This window comes from Sylvia atricapilla, chromosome 1, assembly GCF_009819655.1.
Source record: "Sylvia atricapilla isolate bSylAtr1 chromosome 1, bSylAtr1.pri, whole genome shotgun sequence".
In the NCBI taxonomy this organism is placed as follows: domain Eukaryota; kingdom Metazoa; phylum Chordata; class Aves; order Passeriformes; family Sylviidae; genus Sylvia; species Sylvia atricapilla.
The window spans coordinates 132,887,718-132,902,783 of record NC_089140.1 but is presented as its reverse complement, the minus strand read 5'-3'; the positions used below and the strand labels follow the sequence as shown (position 1 = coordinate 132,902,783).

The 15,066-nt window shown below is 39.9% G+C and overlaps 1 protein-coding gene across 1 annotated transcript; it reads left to right on the top strand.

Moving 5' to 3' along the window:
• Positions 1 to 25: 25 nt before the first annotated feature.
• On the top strand, positions 26 to 14,416 carry SLC25A32 (solute carrier family 25 member 32). Its single transcript, XM_066334500.1, has 7 exons — positions 26 to 216; positions 2,921 to 3,071; positions 4,107 to 4,192; positions 5,384 to 5,544; positions 11,414 to 11,527; positions 12,084 to 12,229; positions 13,705 to 14,416. Exons 1-7 carry the CDS (start codon positions 45 to 47, stop codon positions 13,838 to 13,840), a joined length of 966 nt encoding a protein of 321 aa, XP_066190597.1. The 5' UTR covers positions 26 to 44; the 3' UTR covers positions 13,841 to 14,416.
• The last annotated feature ends 650 nt before the right edge of the window (positions 14,417 to 15,066 follow it).

The following is a 15,066-nucleotide window of genomic DNA, read 5'->3' as shown; positions in this document are numbered from 1 at the left end:
GGCGCGAGCCCCGCCGCGGCCCCGCCCCTGCGCGCGCGGCCGTGATGGGCACCGCGGGCCCCGCGTGCGCGGCGCGGGAGCCGCTGGCGCGCGATCCGCCGGCGCGCTCCGTGCTGCGGCACGTGCGGCTGGAGAACCTGGCGGCGGGAATGAGCGGCGGCGTCCTGTCCACCCTGGCGCTGCACCCGCTGGACCTCGTCAAGATCCGCTTCGCAGGTGAGGCCGGACCGGCCGTCCCCCCGCCGTCCTGCGCTAAAGACGCGCCGCCGTGCCCGGGCTCGCCGAGCCCAGCCCGGGACCTGCCGGGCTTTCTGCCCGAAGCCCGCGCCGTCCTGCCGGTCCCGCGCGCCGCTGCGGCCCCGCGGCTTGGAATAAACCGGCCGTCAGCCGAGAGGGACGGTCTCCGAGCCTCTTCCCTGCTATCCCAAAGCTTCTTGTCGCTTGTAGCGACTGCAGAATGTGCGGTGTGCCTCGAGCTGCTTCAGGCAGATTAGAGAGCTGGGCAGTCTTCCCCCCCTTCCCTGACCGTCAGTGCCAGGGGACACCGGAGGACTTGTCCCAAGCCCACGTTCAAAGTTCACCGTTTTGGCAGATGGTTTCAACACTCAAAGCGTAGCGGTAGTTTTGGATTAACCTTGGTTGTTAACAATAGTGGTATTGTTTTGCGGAAAACTCATAACTAGTTTGTTTTTCCTCGGGGTGACGTGGTGACTTCTCTTGACTTTTCTGCTAATTTGAGAAGGTTGTCCACCATTTATCACATTCTCTTTTAGAGAGGTTGAAACATTTTACTGTATCTTTGGATTGTTTTCCTAAATAGATACATGGATGTTTTAAGATCTCAACACCAAACTATCACAGAGGCGTTTCACAACGTTTAGAACATTGCATGCCCTAGTTGGGCACATCCTGGGCTGCATTAGGAAAAGCATAGCCAGCAGAAGGGCTCTTTTCTCTCTGTTTTCTATTTGTAAGACTACATCGGAAGTGCTGTGTTTGGGGCTCTCCAGGACAAGAAGACAATGATACACTGGTGTGATTCCAGTGGAGGCCACCAGACTGGTGAAGGGGCTGGAGCACATGGCACAGAACAGGCTGACAGAACAGGGTCAGTTTGGCCTCAGAAAGGAAGGGCCGATGGGAGCTAAAATTGCAGTCTATGACAATGTTATTGGAAGACACAGAGAAGGTAAAGCCACACTCTTGGAGATAGTAGGCTGACAACAGGCACAAGTGTGAACATGGAAAATTCCAGTTATTTTACTGTGAGAATGGTCAAATACTGGAAAAGCTTACCGAGAGAGGATGTAATCTCTTCAGCCATGGAAGCATTCAGGAGTCAACTGGTCATGTCCCTAAGTAACCAGATCTAATTAGAGCTGGTTTGACTACAGGTTTGGATTAGGTGGCTTTTGGAGGTCATGTACTTTCACATGCTTCTTTGGGTTGAAAATAACAATTCCTATATTTTGTCTTCAACCAAGGAGCAGAAGCTGACTTCAGAAATTAATGTTGTGAAGATTCTTGGCAGGATGATTGCATTCATGTCTCTGATTTCCCATGTTGTTTAATATGTTTATAAACTTGATCTAGTGTCTGCGTGGTAAAAAGTTTCATAAATGTCTTTGGGAAAGGTCTAGCAACACTTATGCAGGAAGGAGAAGAGAGGTGTTTGTATTCTAGTTTTGAGTGGTTGTCAAGGTGTTGAGGGCTTGTCACGCTCTGCTCAGCAAAAGCATTTTGTCTTTAATGCTCAAGTCTGTCACAATGTGCAGTACCAGACACCAAGTTCAAGGGGAATGAATAATAAATGTGACACTGAACAGAAAATGCCAGTTTACCAGGATTAATTTTGATGGGGACACAAAAACTACACTTCTTGTAAAACTTTGAGATCAATTTTCAGTACAGTTGCAGCCCAGCCATACGTCTGTATTTAGAATGAAGGCTGCTGCTGTGTTGGCATAGTAGAGTAATTTCGGTCAGGAGGGAGCTAAGGAGTTCACCCCCTACTAAGATAAGCTCTGCTTAGATCAGTTTGTTCAGTCTTCTGTACTAGAGTTTTGAGTAGCTCCAAAGATGCTCTTCAGGCAACTTGTTCAAGTGTTTGACCACTCCTCTGGATAAAGAGTTCTGGTCAGAATTCCCTGTATTTCAGCTTGTGTCTGTTATCTCTTTTCATCTCACTATGGACTGTATCACATATGTCATCAGCAATCAGCTTACTCCCTTGCTGTTATGGTAGGAGTAATAGTAGTTACCACTCCAAGTTTTGTGGACATCCATGTTCTACATGATCTGTCAGACAAAAAAAAACTTGTGTGTTTTCTGTATTTTTGAAGTGACATTTTCTGAATATTTGGGCAACCAGGTGTTAGGTTATAAAGTGGGAGAAGAAACCTTTGAGTGTTCTGACTTGGGAATCAGTAAGACATGACCCATTGCTTTATAGAAAATTTTAAAGAGAAAATTGGAATTTAAGGATTGTTACTTGGGACTTGTCTAAACAACTTGGAGAAACCTGACATCCATCTCACTTGAAATATGATGCAAAATTGCTAAAAAAAGAGACAGAAAACTTCAAACCTGCTGCTCATAAAAAATGCACAAAAGTGCATTTACTTAGCCTTATCAGGTTAATAGGAACTTTCCTCTTGCTGAGCTGTGGAGTTATCTATTTTTTTATTGTTTCTTTTCCTCCCTTTTTTTCCCGCCAAGTTCTTGAACTCTAGGCTTCTAAAGCTGTAAACCCCAACGGCTGCATACTTGTGAAATACTACTCTTGTAATACAGTTGATCAGTTAGGTTTCATGTTTATTTATTGCTTGCTTTAGAGGCTCTGGACTTTTGTGTTGGCTTGGACGCAGCTGAACTTCATGCTTCCTGAAATGTTTTCTAGTAGAATTTCTTTCTTTCGTAGTGAGCGATGGATTGGAGCTGAGGCCAAAGTACAATGGGATTCTCCACTGTATGACCACGATCTGGAAGCATGAAGGACTACGAGGCCTGTACCAAGGGGTAACTCCAAACATGGTGGGAGCAGGGGCTTCCTGGGGACTTTACTTTTTCTTGTAAGTAGAACCATAAAATGTGTCACACCGTACACAATGTAGTGTTCTGATATGCATTGCATCATCTTTGTGAGGTATAAAAACGTGCTAAGGGTTTTACAGACTTGTCATTCTCTTAGCTAGTCCAGGTCTGTTAATGTTTATTATGGTTTGCTGGTTTAGAGTTTAAGCAGTTTGAATCAGAGACCTGTTGCTTTGTCAGGTACGGTGCACTCTCTTGATGCTGTGAAAATACTAAGGAGTTTGAGAGGTGGTGATACTATTCATAAAGAATTCTCTAAAAGTGCCAATACACTGTTCTTAAAACCTCATGAAAAGCAAGAATCTAAATTGATTTCTTAAAAATTGAAGTGCATGAGGTTTTTTACTGAAACAAAATGTTTGATTGTTTTTAATAATTTTAATGACAGTTTTTTCATAGTTTTTGTCAGTTGATGGACTTTGCTTTTAGTGCCTGTTTTTTAATATTCTACTTTATTAACTCTGTTACTGTGACCTGATTTACTGCTTATCCCTATTAATTGAAACATTTTAGGAACTAGTTAGCTGGCATGGCTATGGAAAGCTCACTTGACATTTGTCTAGACTCTGTTACTGTTGTACTTCAGTCCTTAAGCTTTGCTGTAGATTGCTGTTGACACTTCATCTTCTGTTGACTATTTCTTAATTCACAAAGATTGCACATGGGATCCAGAGAAGAAAGCTCAGTGTATTTCTCAGCTAGAGGGTAGATACCTGTGGCTCCCAATAAACTTATTTTAGAAGTTAATTCTTCATATCTGACCATTTTCAAGGTGCAATCTCATTGATACTGACAGTTTAATTATACAATTTAAGCATATACTGCCACAGCTCACTTTAAAGAGCTAATGGCTCAGAGATGGATTAACCAGTTAAACAAAGGTAGTTTGGATACCTTTTCTTCAAAGGCTGTGTACTGCCATGATCTCAGATCAGGCATGTCATTCTGGACTTGTGTTTTTTGTGATGTAGGCCTGTTTTCACCTTTACTAAATTATGTTGTACATTTTCCAGTTACAATGCCATCAAAGCTTACAAGAAGGAAGGGAAGATGGAAAATCTCAGTGCAAGCGAACACCTAGTGTCAGCTGCAGAAGCTGGTGAGGTTAAATGCAAAGACTAATGTTCCCTTGTAACCTTTCCATATGCTGTTACCTGCCTTTCTCTGTCAGTGCAGCTTTTTCTTACAGGGGGCAAGTGCAAGTGTTCCAGCCCAAATGCAATAGTTTGTTGTCTGTAAATAAAACAAAGATGTCTAGCACAAATAGATGGGTTACTGGGGTCCTTCTGTTCTGTGCAGAATTAGCAGTTGTCAAAGCATCTTTTGTTCTTGTTTTCGTTCTGTATAAGCACTTTCCATATTTAGTACTGTGTTGGGTCCCAAAATGTAACTATAGAAATCTGCTGCTATCAGACTGTTAACTTCATAAATGTTTAACACTTGGACCTGGAAAAGAGGCAGCCTATTGAATTGTGGAATGGTTTGGATTGGAAGGGACCTTAAAAATAATCTAGTTCCAACCCCCTGTCATTGGCTAGGATGCCTCCCACTAGACCAAGTTGCTCAGAGCCTCATCCAGCCTGGTCTTGAACACTTCCAGAGATGGGGCATCCACAACTTCTCTGGGCAACCTATTCCAGTGCCTCACCACTGTCCCAGTAAAGAATTTCTGCCTCATATCTTATCTAAACCTACTCTCATTCAGTTTGAATCATTCCCCCTTGTCCTATCATTACGTGCTGTACAGGCAATTTGGAAGCTTTTTATTAGGATTTTGAGGCATTAATTTAATGTTGAAATAGAGTAATGGATTATGCTACAATGGCATTTTCAATAATGTATAAAGCTATAACAGGTTGTTGCTATTAACCTGTCAATATTATTAGCAAATTTCTCAGAACTGAGGTGTCCATTAAATTTTGAATTATAGTATTCTGAAGAATAACTCGGATAATCAGTGATACATTAGGAAATGACATTTCCTGTCTACTTCACATTATACAACTAACTGTGGAAAGGAGAAGCATAAAAGGGGCTGTACTAGGAATACGCAAAAATACATTGCCCTGCAAAAGTACCCCCAGCAGGAGTGAATTGGACTTGACTGTGAGCTTTGAAGGAAGAGAGGGAGCAATGGACCAGATAAACTTCACCTGTTTTAAACAATATGAGTACTCTGGTAGGAAAAGTAGTTTTGTTGTTGTAGAAGCCTGTGTTATGTTGGACTGAGCAAGCTGGGACAATCTGTGGAGTTGGCGTAACAATGAGTGTAACTTCTGTCTGTTCTCAGGAGCCATGACTCTCTGCATTACAAACCCAATATGGGTAACCAAGACTCGACTTGTGCTACAATATAACGCTGGTGTGGATCCATCCAAGCGGCAGTACAGAGGAATGTTTGATGCTCTTATAAAGATATACAAGACAGAGGGCATACGTGGCTTATATAAGGTAATCACATTTAAGAAAAATACCTGGATTGCCTGGCACCACCCAGTAGCATGGTGAGACTTCTGATATTCTACCAAATATTCTACCAAAAAAAATTGTAATAGCTCACTTTCATTCAGTGAGTCTTTCCCACAGAAGAACTGCAGCAAAAAGGCTTAGTCAGCAGAAAAGCCCTTATACTGTTGATAAATTGCTTCGTAGTTTTTTGAATATTCCTATAATTAGAATTTGTATAAGCAGGGCAGCAACAGCGTTGCTGGTAGTACTTCCTTGCATTTTATCGCTTATCTCTGTATTTCTAACATCTTCTGGAAGATAACATTACTGAAGTATTTGCTAATTTTTTCTTCCACAATCGATAGTTTCACAACTGCTTATTTGCCCTCTGGTTATTGATGTCTGTAATCTGTCAGCTCTAGATACATTAAATTTGCAGCTAAATATGGTCTGCGTATGTGTGCGTTTTTTGTTCCCTTTAATTTAGGGAAACAGATGGCACCAAGATTTGGACTTTTTGCCTCCTCCTCCCTTCAGGTCATGACATCAAGATGCATTCATCAGTGCCTGGAAGTTGTGAAGATGCCTATTTTAGTTCAGTCTGGCTCTTCTCCTGCAAGTATTGTTGCAGAATCATAGAATGGCTTGGGTTGGAAGGGATCTTAAAGATATTCCTGTTCCAACACCCCTGCAATGTTAGGGACACCTTCCACTAGCCCAGGCTGCTCAGAGCCCCATCCAGCCTGGCCTTAAACACTGCCAGTGATAAGGAACAAGACCAGCTACTCACAGAAATGGTCCTGATTACTGAACATTGCCTTATTTTATTTTCAGTGAAAAATATGATCTTTCCTATTCTGTAAGACGTGCACTTCATGGCAACAAATGCCAAATTCTAACACCAGGAGCAAGGCACCTTACTTATTCCTAAATGGAAACTGTCAGGATTTCTGATTTGCCTGCCTGCATGTCTGCTCTGTTCCATGTAGATAAGTTCTGATTTCTTGGATCTGTTAGGTTTTAAGATGTCCTTCCACCCTTCTTTTCAGATTATTCGTGCGGGTAGCATGTGTTGCCTTTGGCACCAGACAATTCTTTGTAGTGTTAATTTGCAAGTGTGGGACTAAAGCAGCTACTTCCTTTGAAAGAGCAAATTACTTGCTTAAATCTGCAAAGAAGGTGACCTAAATAGGTCCTGAGTGACCTACATAAGTATGCACACTGAGCAACTTCCATTTGACGTCAGGACTCTATCAACCTGATCTGTACTGGGGGAAAAGGCACCTCTTCAGGTGGCTCTTTGACTTGTACATGCTTCAGCCTTCTTCCATTTCAGTGTTTGGGGGAGTTTTTATTTTTCTTGCTCTATTTGAAATTGAACAGTTAAAGCTTTGTTAATTGGTCTGAGTTGTGTGTACTACAACAGGAATTGTAGTACACACAGTTGTCTTCTTTTTCCTCATAATCTTCATTTCAGATAGCATTCCTTATAGCAGATAAGGGGATTTCAGATTGTACCACCTTATTGTAAATGAAAGGATCTCAAATAGAACAACTTCCTCAGATAGATAGAATTGGAAGTAAAATCTGGAAGGAGTTTCTTTCTGTTTAGGATTTGTCTTCTAAAGAATGGTATTTCTGACCAAGCAATTCAATATTGCTCTTTATTGCTGTTACTGATCTGAGCAAATCCTTTCAGTCCTTTGAGCTACAAACTGGTAATGTCAGGCTCCATCAATCTTTCTAGGAGGAATCAAAGCTGTCTTTATTAGCTCTGTTGTATATTGATTGTTCATCAAATGTAGTTTGTCTGGGTTTCTCAGTAAGCTCTTCCTCTTGAACTTGGCCCGGTTTTGAAAAGGCAGGAGGAGTCTCCTTCACTCGTTATCCCAGTAATCTTATCAAGTCAGGGATCTTCCACACCCTCCATCCATCCATTGGGCTTTGTCTTTTGGCCTCTATCCGCCTGATGACTGGGAACAGGGCTGCTCTGCTGCACATCAGGCTGAATTAAAAGCTTGGGGTTATGTACTTTGAACACACTCATGGGTCTGTTGGAGATCTCAGCTCTAAAAATTACTTTGCCGTGAGGTTGAATGTCACACAACTGTCTTCAAATTATGAGTGCTGTGTTGTTATTTTCAAGCATAAGGTAGGAGTGACCAAACATGGTAAAATAGTTGTAGGATTGTAGGATTGGTGCTTTTGGGAAAACATAAAATATATCTGAGCTGTTGAGAAACTGTTAGATGTATAGTCTAGAATGACTGACTGCTAAGACATCAGTCAGGAGGGCAACTAACATCCTTCATGGCCTTCATATTTCTGTATGTGCATTTTTATTCTCTTTTATTGGTGATATAGGAGCAGCAGTTGGAAATAGAGCAATACTTAATAAACAAGAGTAAAATACACAGGAAATGTAGAAAATTTAAGGAGGTTAAAATAAAATCCAGGTTCATCAAGACTGAGAATTAATGTAGTATGCTGACAACAACAGAAGTCATAACAGTAACGTGTGCTCATTACCAAGTGAAATATATTTGGACACTTCTGTGCCTACCTTTGGTAGGCAAGATTCTGTGCTCTGAGGGTAAAGTACTTTTTCTGTTCCCTCAAGGGCTAAGGCACTTACCTCTCTTTATTTTGCACTGCTTTTGCTTCTGTTATTTTTCCTCGTGTAAATATGAAGCTTGTAAGCTTTCTATATATTTGTACTTGTACACAGCAAAATCTATTGAGATTTCGCCATCTTGATTTTAACTGAAGTTGCAGGTTCTACACAGAGACATAAGCATAAGTGGATTTCACTTAAAAATGGTGACATCTTTCACCATGAAGGAATCAAGATGATAACGGTGACTTCAGTGTCTTGTCTGCACAAGTTCTCAGAGCAGGGCACTCAGATACTACAGGTCTTTGACACACTGAGAGCCCAAATGAAGGCAACACTGGAGAGATTATTAGTATTTGCTGCATTCTTTTGAAACATACAGCAGAGGCTGAGTGCTGGCTTGAGTGCTGTCAAACTCTTCAGGCAGTGAATCACCAAATGAACCTTGTTCTCTTCTTTACTAAGAAGCACAGGTTTTCCAGTGTGTATGTTTGCCTTTGTTTCTTTCTATTGTGATGAAAAGGGTAACCTTTGAAACACTAACCAACAGGACATATTCTTCTTGTCATGGATTTTCAGCACTTAAAACATTTTAAGCCAACTTTAAAAAATTTCTTTATTCCCACTGTCTGCTGCTCAGAATTATATGCCATTTAATTTTCGAGTCATATATTTAATTCTGTCTATTGTTCTAATCCTTTAAAAGAGAATTCAAGCAGGACTTCTTTGGGGAATGACTCATCTTGTCATGCCTTCATGGCAAAAATCTTTTAAGGCTATATTTCACATATTAAAGTAAAAAATAACAAGAAATACATTAAGTTATTATAGAATCTTTATGGTCATATTATGGATTAAAAGAAATACTAAATTCTATCAAATTTTATGGCAAGAAAGAATTTTGTATTTAATTATTCTAAGAATAAGAAAATAGAATATGTTTCAAAAACTTTCTCAGCCAAGATATTTCAGTGCTGTGAAGAAATCAGTTTTGCTTAGAAACATTTGTTCCATAAGATGATGTTGTTCTCTATGATCAGTAGAAACCTGAGTCAGCTCCCATTTTACTGAAGCACATTGGCTGACAGTTGCCTCACTCCCTTCTTGCATTTTTTAATGTTGGCCCAACATTAAAAGTCCCTCAATCTTTAGAAGCTTTTCTCACCAGCACAAGACCTAAAGTGTGCTGGTATTTGTTTATGAAGTATAACCAGTAGATGTTTTAGGACTCTTGGGTACAAGTTATCCAAATCTTCTGGCTTAAGTTTAAGAGTTTAGCCCTCTTAAAGATTGTTCAATGTTTTTCTTTTGTTGGCTGGGAAAGTATTACCTCATTCTTCTACGATATAAATACATCGTTCTCATTCTTTCCAAGTGGAGAACAATTACTTCCACCGTCTTTTTAGTGATTTTACTGTCTAATCACTGGGAAATGTTTGTGAAGATTTTCCCTGCTATCACTGTCTATAAGTTTCATATTGTTCCTTTTTTGGCTGACCCGGATAAATATTTCTTTGACATTTTTCATAAATTTTTTTTCTGCTCCTTCTGCTTTTATATTACTGTTATTTTCTTCTCTGATCTAGGATTTCTGAAAACCAAAGTTGTCCTTTTCCTTTTGTTGTGGGCTTTTGGCTTCAAATTTCCCTTTGTGCTTACATCTGACAAAATACAGATATGTGGTTTAATTCCACTTGTTCTCATTTAGGGAATTTTTTTTTTCTGGGACTTTCACTAGTACTTAATGTACTTCATCAGTTTGTGGTCACTGATGGCAAGTTCATGACCATTATTTCTTACTCTGAGAAGAAATTTATCCTCATGTATTAAAGAAATTGTAAAAAATCATTTCCAGAATGACTGAAAAACTTTAGAAATCTATATGTTGCATTTGGAAACCTGATCCCTGAAGTGGTATTTTGTGTATTATCCATGCAATTTTTATCACTGGTGTAGTTTTAGTTGTTGGGGGGTTTTCTGCAATTTAGGAGTTTTAATATTTTGTCTTGTTAATACTAATTCAGTGGACTCCTTCAGGGATCCCTTCTCTTTTTAACCTTCTCCAGGCTTTTAATTGTGTACTGTTAAGTCTTCATTCAACCTTTTTTGGCTTTTCTTTAATCTAACACTGAGTTTGACATCTGGGCATATTTTTAAATTCCTTTTGCTTGCCTCAATGGATCATAGGAAATAAAACTGTTCAAAAATATTTTTTTAACTTTGTTACTTTGAGTGCTTTTACCCACATTTTGATCACTTACTCCGTTATAACTGTCCCCCAACAGTTTGCAGCAAGCTTTTCAGTCCCTTTTTGGTCAAGATAATTAACCCTCCATTTATTTGTGTTTTTCAATGTAAGTCACCAACTCTTCAAAAAGAGAATTAGTGCATTTCAGGACCCATGCAGCTGGCAGCTCATTTTAATGGAGCTAGTCCTGCTCCTGGGGCAACTCCTGCCTTCTCTTTCTTGTGGAGACAGTTCAGAAAGTACCTGTTTTCCCCCTTCATTTCAACTTTTTTGAAGCTAAAGACTGATGTATATTTTCATGTGTTTGTTGGTGTAAGAAAGACAGTGCTGGAGCAGCTCACTCTTCTCCCACAGGGACATGGTGTGGTGGTGGACATGGCAGTGTCAGCTTTATGGTTGGACTTGATAATTTCAAAGGTCTTTTCCAACCACAATGATTCTGTGATTCTATATAGACACAAACATTTTTAGTATAGAAATATATATATATATCTCATATACACATATTTATGTAGAGACACATATGCAGACACATACATACCTATTTTCTGGGTTCAATCACAATAATTTTTTGTACTTCTGCTCCTGACGGCCCTTCTCTGAGTTGCCATAATCTGTCATTGGTTTTCCAGTCTCAGGTGGGAACCAGACCCCTCAGTGCCAGTCTCTGGAAATGAGACGGGCACTGAGCAGCACATTTGCAAGACCACAGCTTGATTTGTGATCTTGCAATCCTAATCTGTGTTTCCAGCTTGTGCTCTGTGAGGTGGAGTCCCTGGGCCACTTGTTTTATCTCAGTGACTCAGTAGGTGACTTTAGGCTGTAGAAAAGTAGCATTTATTAAGTGTTATGTAAGTATTAAGACTCGAGAATACCTGAGTCACGCTGCAACAGCTGTGCAGGCACAGTCTGTACATTGAGGGAGGACAAATGTAGGTGTGTGAGCTGTGGCTGTCAAGTTGTTTAGGTTTTGTGCATTGTGCATTAACCTTGTTTTATCCTTTCCTTAGGGATTTGTGCCTGGTCTGTTTGGAACATCACATGGAGCACTTCAGTTCATGGCCTATGAGGATTTGAAAGAGAGATACAACAAGTATAGAAACAGAGTATCAGATACAAAATTGGTATGATGCTTGAGAATAAAATTATGTTGTGGCATGTCAATAAATAGAAGTTGATTCCATTTGTCAGGTTATACAGCAGCCAGATGTGCAAAGTATTGGTATATTAATTGAAATGCAGAATATATAGAAAGAAATAGTACTTTCTCACTTTTTAGGTTCGAGAAACTGGTTTTCACTGTTACTGAAAACCAACTTCTTATTTTGGCAAGTGTTTTGAGAATTTTAGAGGAGGGAATGAGTGTTTTTTCTTACTTTGTGGAACCAGAGGGAAGTGGTATTAAACCCTGGAAAACCGCTCAGGTGCAACTCGGGCAAAGGTAGCCACTTTTGGAAGAAGTGTTTCTCTTGATGGGAATGGGAAGGCACAACACGTTTTACAGTCAATTACTTATAGCACTGCATGTAGTAAACACTGGCAGTTCTTTTAATGTGTTTTATTATAAGGGAAAAATCTAGAATATTGTTTGGTTGTACATTTAAAAATCAATTAAGATTTTGGGAACCGGCTAATTTAATCCATACCTAAGGCAAGCCTGAAAATTTTTGTTGCTTTTAGAACACTGTGGAATACATAATGATGGCAGCTGTATCCAAAATATTTGCTGTGGTAGCAACATATCCCTATCAAGTTGTGCGAGCTCGTCTCCAAGACCAGCATAACACATATTCTGGGGTGTTTGATGTGATCCGCAGGACATGGAGGTAGGTGTGCAAAATTAAAAGCCTACATGTTGGAAACTGAGTTTTACAGAATCAGAGCTACATTTACTGGGTTCTATGCTGACTTGCAGAACCAGTACAGTTCAGAGCAAACGAAGTGTTAGTTGTATAAAGTCATATTGTGCAAGATGCCACCAACACCAGTAAGCTAAGGAGGGAGGAGGAGATGGAGAGTCAATGCCCCCCTGCAGGTTTATTTGTTTCTGTTGTTTATTCTGTCTCCCTTCTCTCTTCAGCAAATTTCACAGGCTAAAAAAGAACATTGTCGTGGCCAGTTTGGGACACTAAATGAAGTCTCTCTTGAACTGCTTTAGCTTATCACATAGGACAGGAGTGTTGTACTGCTGTGAGTTGTGGCTAATCCAAATTCCTGGCAAGGTGAAGTGAGCTAGTCACAGCTGATTTTACTGATGTCTCTGGGTTACCCTGGGGCCTGACTGCATTTGTAGTCTACTCCCAGCTTCCTCTAGGACCTTTAGAGACCTCTGACCTCAGACCTATTCATATCTTCTCTGAACTCCACAGTGCAGGGAAGAGTTTTCAGATAGACCTGTGTGGTTACTGAGGGTGGCCACCTCTGCATGTGCATCCATTGCTTTGGGCAGTGCTTCTGGGTTGCAGGATATTGCTAAAAAGATGGGAATGGAGTCCTGGGCCAGCTGAATAAATGACTGAGGCTATGTTGTTCCAGGAGCACACTTGGTTCAGAGGCAGTACAGCCATTTTGACAGGAGGCAATTCAGAGCAGAGATAGCTCTGATGTGTCAGTGCTGTGCCCTTCAGTGCTGCAGGCTACAGCAAAGCTTATTAGTTCTGGTAAAGTGTAGTACAGCCATTCTGGAGCCACCCTCTACTGTGCTCGTGATGAAACAATTGTGACTTAGGGAGGGTAGTGTAAATCACAGCCAAGTATTTCTCAGGATTTACTGTTTACTTGTCCTTCCAGGTGTCCTAGGCCTGTGAGTCCTGCACCTAAAGAGCTGAGATTTAGTGTCTCTGAAACTTTTTAACAGCCCTAGCATGACACACTGATTCAAATTAGATTCTCATTTATTGGCCATTAGAATCAAAATTCTTGAGGAGATGCTTAAATTCTCAAAAAACGAATGCTGACTTAGTTGTTTAGCCATTTCTCATAGCATGAAGAAAGATAGTAAATTGTTTTTTGAGTAAATTTTCTTAGACAATACCCAGAAAAAGACACTCAAAGCCTGGGCTAAATAACTGATCTATATAACACTATTACATGTTCAGAAGGAAAAACACTGGGTTAATAATTGCTGCACTTTAACCACTGTCTGAAATTGTAATTTTTAAACTGAATATATCTCTCAATGGGAGTGTGGGAAATAAAATGCCAGGCTTTGTTTTATGTCTGATTTTTTCTATTAATTAAAACATTAATTAAAGCAAGTTTTGTTTTTGTTTTTGTTTTTGTTTTTTTTTTGTCTCTAAAGCAAAGAAGGTGTTCATGGATTTTACAAAGGAATTATACCGAATGTGATCAGAGTGACTCCTGCCTGCTGTATTACATTTGTAGTTTATGAAAATGTGTCTGGCTTTTTACTTGGTTTTAGAAAAGAAAATAATTAAATGAATGAACTTGTGTTCCTAGGAAGGAATCTATCCTTTATTTTTTATATTTATGATCTGGGAGAAATTTAGTTCAGCAGTCTTCTTTGACACTTCGAATTGATCTGGTATTTTGAGGAAAGAATGTAGAGACAATAAACCCTGCCAACATCTCTCCTGTGGAATGTTCCTGCATTGCTGCCTTCCTCTCTGAATCAGTTGTGTCTGCTTGAAGCAGATGTCTGCAACTGTGAAATAATAGTGCTGTGACTGGGTGAAGGCAGCTGCACAAGCAATTCCATTCATCCTGGCCTGTCTGGAATAACCCACTAAGCAGTTTCAACAAGTCTCAAGATAACAGTTTCTGAGATTCTGCTCCTGCACAAGTGGAAAACTTCATATGAAAGCAACCCTGGGGACTGTCAAAACCTTCTTAAATCTCTGAGTCTCATTAAAACAAGGAATGTCACCTGAATCCACCTCTGTGCTATTCGTCCGATTTTAGGATATGGAATGCTCCAGACTCCATTGCTCATCCAACACAAAAATGCTGCCTCAGTGGGGTGCAGTTTGGAAATTAAAGTTGTTTTTTTTAAACAGCTGTCCATTCTTGTGTTTGAATAGCAAGTCTGATGAAACTCAGTTCTTGTCTCATACCAGGACAGACTTGCACTGTGGTTTTTGACTTGGTTTTAGCAGCAGACTTACATGCTAAAAGTGCATACATTGCTGGCCAGTTAATTCATTTTCTCTCTTTCATTCTCTCTCCATCTCTCTCTGTGCCAGTCTGTCTCCATTAATGATACATCTCACCAAATATTACTAAGTAAATGTATATTTGAAAGTGAGTTTACATTTTAAAAATGAGGATTTTTTTTCTTGTAATCCCATAGTGATGCAGTGTTTAAACCAGTGTAATAGCAAATAAGACCACACTTGCTTTCAATAATACTCTGCAAAAAAAGGTTTCTAGTCTAAAAAAATCCTGTGAACAGGACTTTCTTCAAAAACACCAGAACAATCCATTAACGTCTTCTGATTTGGTTTAAGGAAAAGATTGTTAATATATTGATTGCTAACTTACTGGTAAATTAAATTATAGTCTATCTCAGTAAATTTGTATAATAATGATGTGTTTTTTCCATACCAATAATTGCCATCAAGGATGTGTACCTTTTAGAGTCCAGGGTTTGGTGGTTTGGGGTTTTATTTCTTTAAGAAAAGGTATTACTGACCTTAACATCTGC

Excerpts from the sequence above, each read along its gene's own strand:
- SLC25A32 (XM_066334500.1), top strand. The coding sequence starts at position 45 with ATGGGCACCGCGGGCCCCGCGTGCGCGGCGCGGGAGCCGCTGGCGCGC. Across the intron at positions 217-2,920 it reads CGTCAAGATCCGCTTCGCAG|TGAGCGATGGATTGGAGCTG; the intron begins GTGAGGCCGGAC and ends TTTCTTTCGTAG. Across the intron at positions 5,545-11,413 it reads GCATACGTGGCTTATATAAG|GGATTTGTGCCTGGTCTGTT; the intron begins GTAATCACATTT and ends TCCTTTCCTTAG.